This window comes from Lepidochelys olivacea (genome assembly GCF_965140295.1).
Source record: "Lepidochelys olivacea isolate rLepOli2 genome assembly, chromosome: 1".
In the NCBI taxonomy this organism is placed as follows: Eukaryota; Metazoa; Chordata; order Testudines; family Cheloniidae; genus Lepidochelys; species Lepidochelys olivacea.
Window position 1 is genome coordinate 244,377,602 of NC_140411.1, and position 11,895 is coordinate 244,389,496.

General features: G+C 51.0%; 1 protein-coding gene across 3 annotated transcripts in view; it reads left to right on the top strand.

Annotated features, from left to right (window-relative positions):
• The window catches only part of LOC311523151 (sodium- and chloride-dependent GABA transporter 2), a 57,950-nt gene extending 50,864 nt beyond the window's left edge, over positions 1–7,086 (top strand). For all 3 annotated transcript variants that reach the window (XM_084632887.1, XM_084632889.1, XM_084632888.1), the window contains 6 exons: positions 649–761; positions 1,648–1,785; positions 3,311–3,413; positions 3,845–3,945; positions 4,807–4,977; positions 6,575–7,086. In XM_084632887.1, the coding sequence (XP_084489013.1) occupies positions 649–761; positions 1,648–1,785; positions 3,311–3,413; positions 3,845–3,945; positions 4,807–4,977; positions 6,575–6,694 (746 nt within the window). In that variant the 3' untranslated portion in view covers positions 6,695–7,086. The remainder of the gene's footprint in view (positions 1–648; positions 762–1,647; positions 1,786–3,310; positions 3,414–3,844; positions 3,946–4,806; positions 4,978–6,574) is intronic.
• The last annotated feature ends 4,809 nt before the right edge of the window (positions 7,087–11,895 follow it).

Below are 11,895 nucleotides of genomic sequence, written 5' to 3' on the forward strand. Positions count from 1 at the left end.
GTGGGCCATTGCTAATGTGGGGCAATCTCTGGTCACCTGACACTGACCCTGGATTCCTTTTCTGCATTGCCTCTGACAAAAGAGCTCCTGTTAAGAGAGCAGAGCAGAGAACAGAGTGACTGAGGGGTGTCCCAAAGGTGCTGACCCCCTAAGATGTACAATGAACCACAATGAAATGAGATTAATTGCAACCCCAGGTTCAAATCCCAGAAGGGTCAACTCAGCTCTTCTGGTTACGGCGTGTGGATCTTTGGCATGAAACCTTAAGATCTGTTTGCTCTGCAGGGACATTAACAATCCATCAGCTCCCAGCCCTAGCCATGGAGGTGGAGCCCACAGCCTGCTGTGGCTTGTCTGCCCCCACTCCTGGCAGTAAAGCCGTAGCCTGCTCTGGTTCCTCTGATCTTCCTCACCCAGCAATGGAGCCACTGTTTCTTGAATGGTGGTTCCTAGTGCCAGGAGTGAATTTACTGGGGAAGGTGGGGTGTGTTTTACAGATGGGTGGGTGCCATAGACCAGTTCTGAGCTGCTAGTCTCCCTGATTCTGCTTTGGTGGCCTCTTCCTCACAGCCTGGCAGGGCGATGATACAGCTGATGGCTTCTAGATTTGGCCCCTACCATCTTCTATAAATGACCCTCTTCTCACAGGGCCTGGCCTGGCTTTTATCGCATACCCTCGAGCTGTTGTCATGCTGCCTTTCTCCCCACTCTGGGCCTGCTGCTTCTTCCTGATGGTTGTTCTGCTGGGACTGGACAGCCAGGTACAGACGCACAGACAGGACACGAGTGCTTCCTTCTTGTCTGACCAGCTTCCCTTCAAACTGACAGCTAATACATTCCACTTGATAAATGGCCAGCTTGTGAGGGAAAGACCTGGGTACAAGTTCTGAGGTAGCAAAGCACGTTCCCCTGTCTAGACAGAGTAGAGCGCCCCTGCATCCAGTCAGCTCTCATTTAATCTAGTATGGGCTCAGATATACAGATGGGCCCAGTGGACAGGGCACTTGACGGGGATTCAGGTGATCTGGGTTCTATTCCCAGTTCTACTACTGACCTGCTGTGTGACCTTGGGCCAGTCACTTCACCTCAATTGCCTGTCTGGTCTATTTGGAGCGTAAACTCTCTGGCGCAGGAGCTGTCCCGTTATGTGTTTGTCCAGTGCCTGGCACAATGGGGGCCCAATCTCAGCTGGAGCATCTGTGCGCTATGATAATAAAAAATGTCATGCTCCCTGTGAGCTTCCTCCTTCCATCCAGCCCATACAGCATAGGGAAGAGCTGCAGCCCATTCTGTGGTTGTGTGGGAAAGGGTCTGAGCAGGTGTCCTGTGAACCATGATGCTAGTTTCCAGCAATACCTTCTGGAGTCAGAGCCATGATTTCAGCAGCATGCCTAGTGAGGGATTGGGAAATGGCCTGGCACTGGTTTCCAGCAGCACGTCCTTAGTAAGGGATTGAGGCATGGATGCCCATGGAAGTTCCCAGGACAGCTGTGGCATGGCTGGGGCTAGCTCTCAATGTTGAATGTGTGCAGTATCTCTTGGCTGAGGGAAACCTGTCCTGTGAGCAAGAGGCCGTGGCGCAATGAAGACCAGCCAGCTGGCATAGTTGGAGCGTGCTGACAGGTGTGTGAATTTTCTTCTTCCTAGTTCGTCTGTGTGGAGAGCCTAGTGACAGCTGTTGTTGACATGTACCCCACCATCTTCCGGAAGCAAAACCGCCGTGAGACCCTCATCTTGCTTGTCTCCATCCTCTCCTACCTTGTAGGACTGGTCATGCTCACAGAGGTAGAGCTCAGAGACAGGAGTCCCTCCGTCCATCCTCCTATAGCTCACAGTCTGTGGGGTGCTCTGGTCACGTCTGACTGAAATTTCTCTGGGTGGAAAGAGGACTCTAGACCCTATGGCTGGATTAGGAGCAATTCCACCTGGGGCTGCAGTCTGTGCTCTCCTAAGCTAATAAGTGTTGGGTCAGTGCTCAGATGGGAGACCTCTGAGGCGCACCCCAGGTGCTGCAGACAGTGGTGTTACTGATTCAGTACGTGGTGCTCTGCCCTCTTTCTCAGCCTGGTACTAGTGGGCACTGTGTGGTTGGAGTTGCCAGTTCTGGGGCGGGTTTTAAAGTGAAGCCCTGGCCCGAGTGGTCAGTAAGGATTCCGGGGTGTATTTTACAAGAGCTGCTCTGCAGTGTTGTGGCCCAATTCCAGTGCAGCGTTTTACATTCTGCCTCGCTAAAAATTCTTTCAACTGGATATTGCAGTTTTCATTGCCTGTCCTAAACTCTCGTGGACCATTGCTCTGTGCTGGCCTGTGAGAGAGTGTTTTGGAGGTCAGGACTTTTCAGAGTTTCATGCAAACCAAGCCCTATCCCTGTCTCATTTGAAGGCTATTGGAGCATCTTTATCCCTTTCTTCCCTACTTGATGGGACCCTCCTGAGCACTGTGTGTACAGCTAGCTGCTGGGCCTGGTTCTGACCTCACGTCCATTTGCATGATTAGCCCCATGGAAGGGAATAGAATTCCGTCGGTATGAAAATTGGTCTGAGATCAGAATTGGGACCAGGTTCCCTTTTTGGCAGTGGGAGGAGGTGACTCCAGTGTGTTTTTTCTCTCTCTCTGATATTTGAAAATCTGCACCTGATTTTGCAGCTGCAGTTTTGCGCCTGGAATTAATTGCAGGCCCGTGTTGTAGCAGCGCCTGTAGAATTAGGCAACTAAGCCAGCTAAAATTTGGGTCCCCAACGATTTGTGCCTGCAAAATTGCACTCAGTTATATCTGGGTGCAAATTTGGAGTCTGGGTTGATTTTTGAACATCAGAGAGATAGGCCTGTGGGTCTCTCTTCCCATTTCCCACTACCGGGCTTATTTTTTCAGATTGTCCTAAAAGTAACCCTGCGCTCCTGGACAGTGACTAGGGTGACCATATGTCCCAAGTTTATAGGGACAGTCCCGATATTTGGGGCTTTTTAAAATATGGGCTCCTATTATCCCCCCACCCCCTCACACACACCCTGTTTCAATTTTTCACGCTTGCTATCTGGTCACCCTAACAGTGACTTATCCTCTCCTGGAAATGACAGGCTGCAGAGAGAGCAGGGATGGGATCTGGGGAGAACAGGATTTCCACAGATGTCCCCAGTGCTGATCCGGGTTTTGACCAGGTTGGGCTTATAAGGGGAATGCTTGTCATCAGGGTCTGCCAGGAGAGGGTGGGGCAGGAAGGTGCCAAAGACCTGAGTTGGTTCTTTCTCTAGCTGAATGGCTTGACCTGTCCCTTAGTTAGATTTCTTCTCCCTGCTTGGCCCCTCCCAGGGTGGGATGTACATCTTCCAGCTCTTCGATTACTATGCTGCCAGTGGCATGTGCCTGCTCTTCGTTGCCATCTTTGAAACACTTTGTATTGCCTGGGTGTATGGTGAGTATGGGCCTGGCGGCCAGCGGCTTTCACTGACTCCAAATCCCTGTGTGAACTCTTGTCCACTCACTGGGGCTGGTCTCTCTGTTATCCCCAAGAGCACCAGGCCCAGATCCCCTTAGTAAACCTTTTACAGACAGTAACACAACGTGTCCTCACTTCAGTGCCCTGGGACTTAGATGGTGGGAGCTTCCTTACAGCAGAGCCCTGGGGGAGCTAGCTGGAGAAGCTGCTTCATGCCAGCAAGGAAGTCTGTGACCCTAACAAATTTCCCTTGTTTGCGCTTATCTGTATTACCCATAATGCCCCATTTCTGAGCTCCCTCCTCTCCACATGGGTCTTCCTGTCAGTCAGTATCCTCTCTGGGCCATGCAGACCCTGTTACTCTTGTTCCCTTTTATTAACAGGCTCTCCTTCCCTGTCTTTCTCAGGTGCTGATCGTTTCTATGATAACATTGAAGACATGATTGGTTACAGGCCATGGCCTATTATCAAATACTGCTGGCTCTTCATCACGCCAGCTGTCTGCATGGTGAGAGCTTGGAGGCCTTTGGTCTGGGGGTCTGAGAGAGGAGTGGGGCTGGTTTAGGTTGTTGTGGGAGTGGGGGAAATGGCTAGCTCTGGGGCCACTGTGTTGGGGACATATTGAGTAGGTAGTAAGCACTTTCCCATGGAGCGGGCAAGGTTGTAATGGCTCACTGGCTCTGTGTGGCCATCATGTTGTCCTCCAGCAGCTGATCCATAAAAGGTAAGAACCCTATTGCTCCTGGCAGCTCTGGTACATCTCCACGGCCAGCAGAAACCCGTGGCAGCAAGTCTCAGAGCCAGGGTCTGCAGATGCAGGCTCATGCTATGCAGCTAAAAAAAAGCTATGTAGACACTTGGGGTGGAGCTCAGGCTCTGCCTCAGAACCTGAACTTCAGGCCAGTCCTGAACATATGCACAGCTATTTCTCATGCTATCAAATGAGCCTGAATCTGTAGACCCAGGCTCTGAGACTGGCTGCCGCAGGTTTCTGCTGGCCATGTAAATATACCCCTCGTGAGTAGACTCCCGCTTTAGCTCAAGTGGCCTGTGATTTGGAAGCCAAAGGCTTTAACCCTGCTGCTGTGTGTGGTCTATCTGATCACCATGGACATCCGTGAGTGGGGATGGAATAACTGGGGGAGGGAATAGATCACCTGCTCGGAAGAGCTCTTGGCTGAGATAACAAACACTAATTGAAGGGACAGCAGCACCAAAGTGGGTCTGATGGATGCTCTGATTGTTGCCCCTTGCGGGCTGTCTGTCCCAAGGAAGTCCTGCAGTGGGTGTGAAGTCAGAAGGCAGATCATGTTGGCTAATGGCATTGCTTCCCCACTTCCTCTCTTCTTGGCTTCTTCCATCTCCCCAGGCTACCTTCCTGTTTTCTCTGATTAAATATACCCCTCTGACCTACAACAAGAAGTACGTGTACCCCTGGTGGGGAGACACCCTGGGCTGGCTGCTGGCCCTCTCATCTATGGTCTGCATCCCTCTCTGGATTGTCTACAAACTCTCCATGATCAAGGGCTCCCTGAGAGAGGTGAGTCTGCTGCTTCGGGAGTGGGGTCTGGGCCACACAGGGGCTGATGGAGGGCCTTACAGGTCACTGGCATATTGAAGTGACAGCCTCTTGAGGTGTGATTGGTGTGTTGTAGGTTAATAAACAGGAGCGTAGAATTAAGTTAAGAAGCTCAGTCTATTACTGTAAAGAATTAGTGGCTTTATTGAATTCAAGCTGGCTGGAGGGCTACGCAGAGCTAGCTGCCTTCCTGTGCCTTGCAGTCAGTGATGAGCTGCCAAAATCTTAACAACTGGTTCCCTCCTCACCCACAAGGGGGTTGTGGCCCGCCCCCCGGGACTCCTGTCCCATCCAACCTCCTGTGTTCCTTGATGCCCCCACCCCAGGGACCCCTGCTCCATCCATCCCCCTCCCCTGTCCCCTGACTGCCCCCAGAAGTGGCCAGGAGGGTCTCATGGGCCACAGTAGTGGGTGCCCACACCGCCTCTAAGAGCCGGAGGGACCGTCCGGGGGGCGAGGTGGGGAGTCCCAGCGGTGCTTACCTGGGGCAGCTCCCGGGAAGCATTGGGCAGGTCCCTCTGGCTCCTAGGGGTGTGGTAGCGTAGCTAGTGGGGGAGTAGGGAGAGCAGCCGCTACCCACACTGATCACATCAAAAGTGGTGCCTTAGGCACCGACTCCATGGGTGCTCTGGGGCTGGAGTCCCCATGGGGAAAATTTGGTGGGTGCAGAGCCCCCACTGACAGCTCCCGCCCCGTGCCCGCCCTCAGCTCACCTCTGCTCCGCCTCCTCCCCTGAATGCGCTGCCCTGCTCTGCTTCTCCACCCCCGCCCCCCCCCCCCCCCGGCTTCCCACAAATCAGCTGTTTGCATGGGAAGCCTGGGAGGGCTGAGAAGCAAGTGGTGGCTTCGCGCTCAGGCCCAGGGAGACGGAGAGAAGGGGAGCTGGGGTGGGGGGCGCAAGGAGGGCTGTCCATGCCACAGCACGTAACCCGGGGGCTCGCAGGGGAACCGCTCCCCGCCCCAGCTCACCTCCACCTCTCTGGGCCTGAGCACAAAGCCACCGCTTGCTTCTCAGCCTTCCCAGGCTTCCTGCATGAACAGCTGATTTGCGGGAAGTCGGGGGTGGGGTGGAGAAGCAGAGTGGGGTGGAGCGTAACTAGCGGAGTGGAGGTGAGCTGGGGCTTGGGGCACGGAGGGGAGCTGCCGGTGGGGGCTCTGCACCCACCAAATTTTCCCCGTGGGTGCTCCAGGGCCACTTTTGGCCGGTTGTTAAATTTAGAAGCCCTTTTAGAACCGGTTGTCCCGCGACCAGCGAACTGGTGTGAACCGGCTCCAGCTCACGACTGCTCGCAGTTATTGGCTCTCCATCACTTGTCAAATGCCATAGGAAAACCACTTTGTGGGAAGTGCTGATAGGAGACCAAGTGCAGGCCTCAGGCCAAATGCAGTCCACAGTCATGATTACCAAATTCCTCTCTGCCTCTCCCCTCCATGCTGCCCTTGCTGGAAGGCTACTTAGAAAGGGGCTGTTTGGTGGGGGTGAGGTTTTAGGGAGGAGGCTGTGGGTGAGCCGGATCCATCCCTTCATCCTTGTTCAACACCCTACTTTGTCTTTCAGAGATTCCGCCAGTTGGTCTGCCCAGATGAGGATTTACCTTTCAGTCTGCGTGCGGGGCAGCCCATTCCTTCCTCCAGACCTGGCCTCCTGATGCTGACAGAGCTAGAGTCCCATTGTTAGGGCCACCGTGGCCCCCCGGATTGTTTGATACATCCCTTCTAACTGTCGGATGACTCAAGGATACTCCACTTGCTGGGGGGAGCAGGACTTGTGAGTTGATCTCTCTTCCGCTGGAGGATTTGATGGGCTCAGCAGGGGCTGCCATAGAAGGGTCTCCAGGGACAGTGTGGAGTCAGCGATGCACCTTAATGGTCTCCTGGGGAGCACACACAGGAGCTGATTCAAACAGCTGAGAGTCCCCAGCGCTCCAGTGGGTGGGACAGGAGATACTCAGCCCTGGAGTGGAGACTGTCAAAGGGTCACGGAGGCTATTCTCCAACATGGACTTTGAGGACCTCTCCATTCATTCCATTAAATCCTTTATCTTATCAGTCCTGAGTGGATCTGCCTCAGTTTTGTGTCTTGTGGTTTTTTTGTAAGGGAACTCTCCCCTCCACACCAGGAGTCCTTGCTGCTAAAGGTGCTGCTTGATTCCAGAACTACATGGAGTCCAATCTACCAGGACCACCTCTCTGGGCAGGGGTGATGGGTATTCTGCTGGCCCAAGAAGCCAAGTCCCAGGTGGTAATGGGGGTGTGTGTGGCTAGTCTAAAGAGGAAAGTCCACACCGAATTAGTTATGACTTCCCCTCACTCACCTCCCAGAATTAGAGAAATATTATATACTGTTACTCCTTTTTGACCCAAGTGGTTATTAGGATAAACCGATGATGGAGTCAGGCATTCCTGTTTATTTACAAGGAATGTATAAAGTCCAGTTTCTCTGACCACAGTAGGAATTAAATAAGAGATTGTGTCTTTACTCTCAGTTCCAAGCCTCTCGTCAGCACTTAGCCCAAAACTCTCTCAGCTTTTGTTCAGGGCCACATTCCCAGTGTTTATCCTGACTCTGTCTTTGCTGTGATTCTCCTTACTTCTCTGCCTTTTTGCCTCTCTTCCACAGACACACAAACCTTCTCAAAACAATAACCAGCAAAACCTATCCACCCACAAATGCCTTGTGCCTGTGTTGCAGATGGAGGCCTCTGTTTCAGCTACCTGGCTCCATATAGGAGCTTAAATGTTTCTTACAATTATCTTAAAGGAAGGGCGGCACTTACATCCAACCTATAACAACCATCCCAAGGAGGGCCACACAGATGCCTCCTCCTTCATCAGGCCCTGAACAGTGCTGGTAAACCCAAAGGAATGTAGGAGCTCAGATCCGTGACTCTAAAACCCAAGAGCAGAGGCTGCTGCAAGGCAGGAGTGAGGTGTGCTGGCCAAGCTGTGTGGGGATGCAGGACTGGAAGAGCAGGAGATGCAGTAAGAGCAGGAGTAGAGTAATGCATTGGCAGAGGGTCTGTGTTTTTTTCCTGGGGAGGGGGTTGATTTTAGGACTAAGGAAGTTTTTGCAGGTCAGGACTATGGTGTTCAGGCAGGTCTGGAGGTTTCTGCAGCTCAGGTGCTTTGCAGGGCAGATGGGAGGGAGAACTGGAGTAGCAGGGGATGCTGCAGGCCAGCATGGAGGTGCATTAGCAGATCTGCATTGGGACCCTAGGACTGGAATAGCAGCTAGTAACTGATGTATTAGGAGGACAGAACTGGGGAGCCCAGGCAAAGCTGTGCAGCCCAATTTAAAAGTAATCGTTCTCTGTGAATATTGTTTAGGTGGTATCTTTAAGCAGTAAGTTCCCACGTAAATATTCAGGGTGGGTGCAGATCCTAATGTGTCCCTGGCCCCAGAGGTCAGGTGCTCTTTTTGCTCTCCTCACGTCATGTGTTCCAAAGCAGGAACACACAAGAAGTTGAGCCCAGGCTCCCAGCAATTTCTGGATTGTAGCTGAATCCTTGAATACATTGCTGCATGATTCAGTCCCCTGAGTCCTTACTGTGAGCTCTCACTAGGGCTGCTCAGGATATCCCAATTGGGTGTTTAATGAAAAACAAAACAGGAAAGGTGCAATTGCTGCTGGTAGTCACAAGGTGGCCTCGCTGCTTTAGATCCTGCTAAGATATGAGCAACCACTGCAAAAAAATGTCATTTGGGTGAATTTACAGCTAAGCTGGCCAGAGGCTTGGGAAGCTCCCAGTTTGTGAAGGCAGCTGGATTCACATCCTGGAAATCACATTCCTAGTGCAAGGAGGAACTACAGTCCGGCTCCACTAGTGTTCGGCTTCTCATTCCCGGCCTCCCCAGGCAGCAGGATCCTGATCCCCATGGCGGGACTTGGATGTTAACTTGGGTCTGTTGTGGTCAGAGCTGGTGCTATAAGAAGTGGGCAGAATGGTAATTAAAATTCCTTTCCTCTGGAACAGTGTCAGCTGTGACTTTATGCAAGGTGCTATATATGGTTGCCTACAGGGGACAAGAAGGATTTTTACACAATTGAGCTATCAGCAGTTGGTCACAGCTGGAGACCGGACACCAGAGAGGGTGGACCAGTGCGCTGAGGTGGTGCACAGAAGCCTCTTTTGTTGGATACGTTGTCTGTGATTGCTGCTCAGGCAGACATAACTGCACAAGCTGCAATCTACCTAGCACAGCTAAAACTAGCAGTGAGGATGCAGTGGCATGGGTTGTTCCGCTTGTTGCTAGCCCTCACTGGAGCCCATACTGCTAGTTTTAGCTGTGCTAGGTAGATTACAGCTAGCATGGGTATGTCTGTCCAAGCTGCAATATCACCTCCACCTGCAGTGTAGAGATCTACTTAGGTGCATGGCTGGTTCTTGCTCACATACTTAGGGTCACACTGATCACCAGAATTGGGGTTGGGAAGGTCAGACTGGCAGGGACCCTTGAGGGGTTTTGCCTTCCTCTGCAACATGGGGTGTGGATCACCTCATAGCATCATTTGGCCATGTCTCCTCCAATCAATTCCCTCCCCTCACAAGGGCCTCAGGCACCTCCGTATCAGCTGTTCTGTGCCTGTGACACACAACAGTGTGCTCTCCTGAGGACCGAAGTCATTAGGCTCAACAAAGAGGAATCTGGGTGAACTATAGTGGCCTGTGATATACGGGAGATCAGACTGGGTGACTTGGTGGTCCTTTCTCGCCTGAATCTCTGGTAAATTCCAAAGGGCTGAGCAAATCTTTTGTTCAGAAGGATTCTTATGAAGTTGTCAGTCTGCGAGCACTTTAACAACAAGGTCAGGGTCCTCTGATTGAAGTCCCTGGAGTGGTCATGTGCAAGGAAAAGGCCTATAACTTATCAGCATGTGTGGCAGCATTCACCCCCTTCCAAGGTGGCAGGTTGCAAGAGGTGGGCCCGGGAAGCCTGATTTCTGGCATCCAGAGCAAAAGGGCCAATTTTCCATTTCCTAGAATTGAGCATTTTGATTCATTTAAAGGATTTTAGTGGCGTGTGGGACCCATGGCCAGACCTCTGCTGTCATCCCCGGCACGGTGCCATTTAAAGGCCCAATCAATTACTTGGATTTCTGAAAAGACTCAGTTACTGTTCCTGTATATGGGCGAAAGGCTGGTCTGGAGGTTCAAGCACGGGCCTGGGAGGTAGGTGACCTGCATTCAGTTCCTGTTTTTGGCACGGATTTTGTGTGGCCTCGAGCAAGTCTTGTAACCTTACTGTCCCTTAGTTTCCCCCATTTGTGACAGAGAGAGAGTAATACTTCCCTATATTGCAGTGGTGGTATGAGAGTCCATATTTGAAAGTACTTTGAAATCTATGGAAAGGCCCTTATGGAAAAATCCCATAGAATTTAATAGAGATGTTACCAGTAGGATTCCATATGAAGTTAGTACAGAACTATAAAAATGACATTGAAAACCAATGGAATTTAATAGACAATGAAATCCTTTCCATTGGGTTCCTGGGTTTTTTTGTTTTGTTTTGCAATCTGCTGAAGAATGCAGTAGCAGGGCTACTGTTCTCCACTGAATTTTATAGGATTGTTCCAAAAAATCTATAGAGATTTTGATTTTCCATTCATCTGTGTAGGATTTTCCAGTGCAAATTACTATTAATATAAATATTACCGCTGTGGAATGTCCAGTGAGTTGTAGTTAATCAAAGAGGGAGCCCAGAGATCCATTGAAAGGGTTCTTTCAGTCTGCTTAATTAACCAGTGACTAGGACGCATGGACAAAGTCAGCTCATTGATGGGGTGAAATGTCCTAGCTGCAAACCAACGATGCAACAGGTAAGGTAAATGTGAGTGCTCTTGATCAGGACTCCCAGAGCTGAAATCAATCTACAGGGTCATTACAAAACAACCAGTAAAACAAGGCTGTGAATTTAGGATAATTCTTGGAAACCAAGAGTTTGAACTGATTATATTTGAAATTCTCTCTCCAGACCTCCAGTTCCAAAAGTCTTTGCATGGCTCTTCTCTAAGGCAACTTAAGAATCTCCCAGCTGGAGCAGGGCAGGAATATGCACCAGAATTTAGCATGTGCAATTTTCAAGCACTCATGTTGGCTCAGCTCTGCTGCCATTGAAATCAATGGGAACTTTACCATTACTCCTGCCTGGTCCACTTGGGGAGACTCGTATGTTACATTAGCTCAGAGGCCACCTACTCTGAAAAGTGAATCTAATAGTTTGGGAAGATGGGGTGAGTAGAGAGAGCCGCATCTGTTCTGTTTTGCGTTCTTGCATAAAAAATTAAGAGGCTTATGAGATTGTGAATTGCCTCAGCAATCCCTGGAAAGAGGTCAGACTCTTCTTTTCCATCTGATCTTAAAAATAAATCTCTCCTTTCTTTCTCTTCTACCCTCCCCTCCCCCCCACCCCCCGGCATTAGATGGGGCACCTTCTTAGGCAACACTAAGAAGAAATTTTAAAAATGCAGAGTCCTGAGTGGGAGGGTAAGGATGAACTGCTTGGCAACATTGCAGGATCCTCTCAGACAGAGAGCCACCGCAGTGTTGTTAAGACTCTCTCCTAGATGCCTGTGTGAATGAGCATTTCAGTGGAGAAAATGATGGGTGTTTGAAAACCCAGACAATGCGTCGCTGACCTGGCATCCAGGAAGTCTCTATACCAGCCTCCTTTTGGAGCACTGGGCACAGCAGTTGTAGGGGGTAGCGTATCTGGGGGAGTTATGGTATAACTACTTGTGAAGGGGCTGTACCAGGTGACTCAGTCTCCACCCCCTCCGTTGTTTCACCGTAGCTGTTCACAGTCCCACCACTTTGCCAGCAGGTGCCACAACCAACCCCAATTTGCCTGTCCTCCCAGATCCACATTGCTCTTTGCAC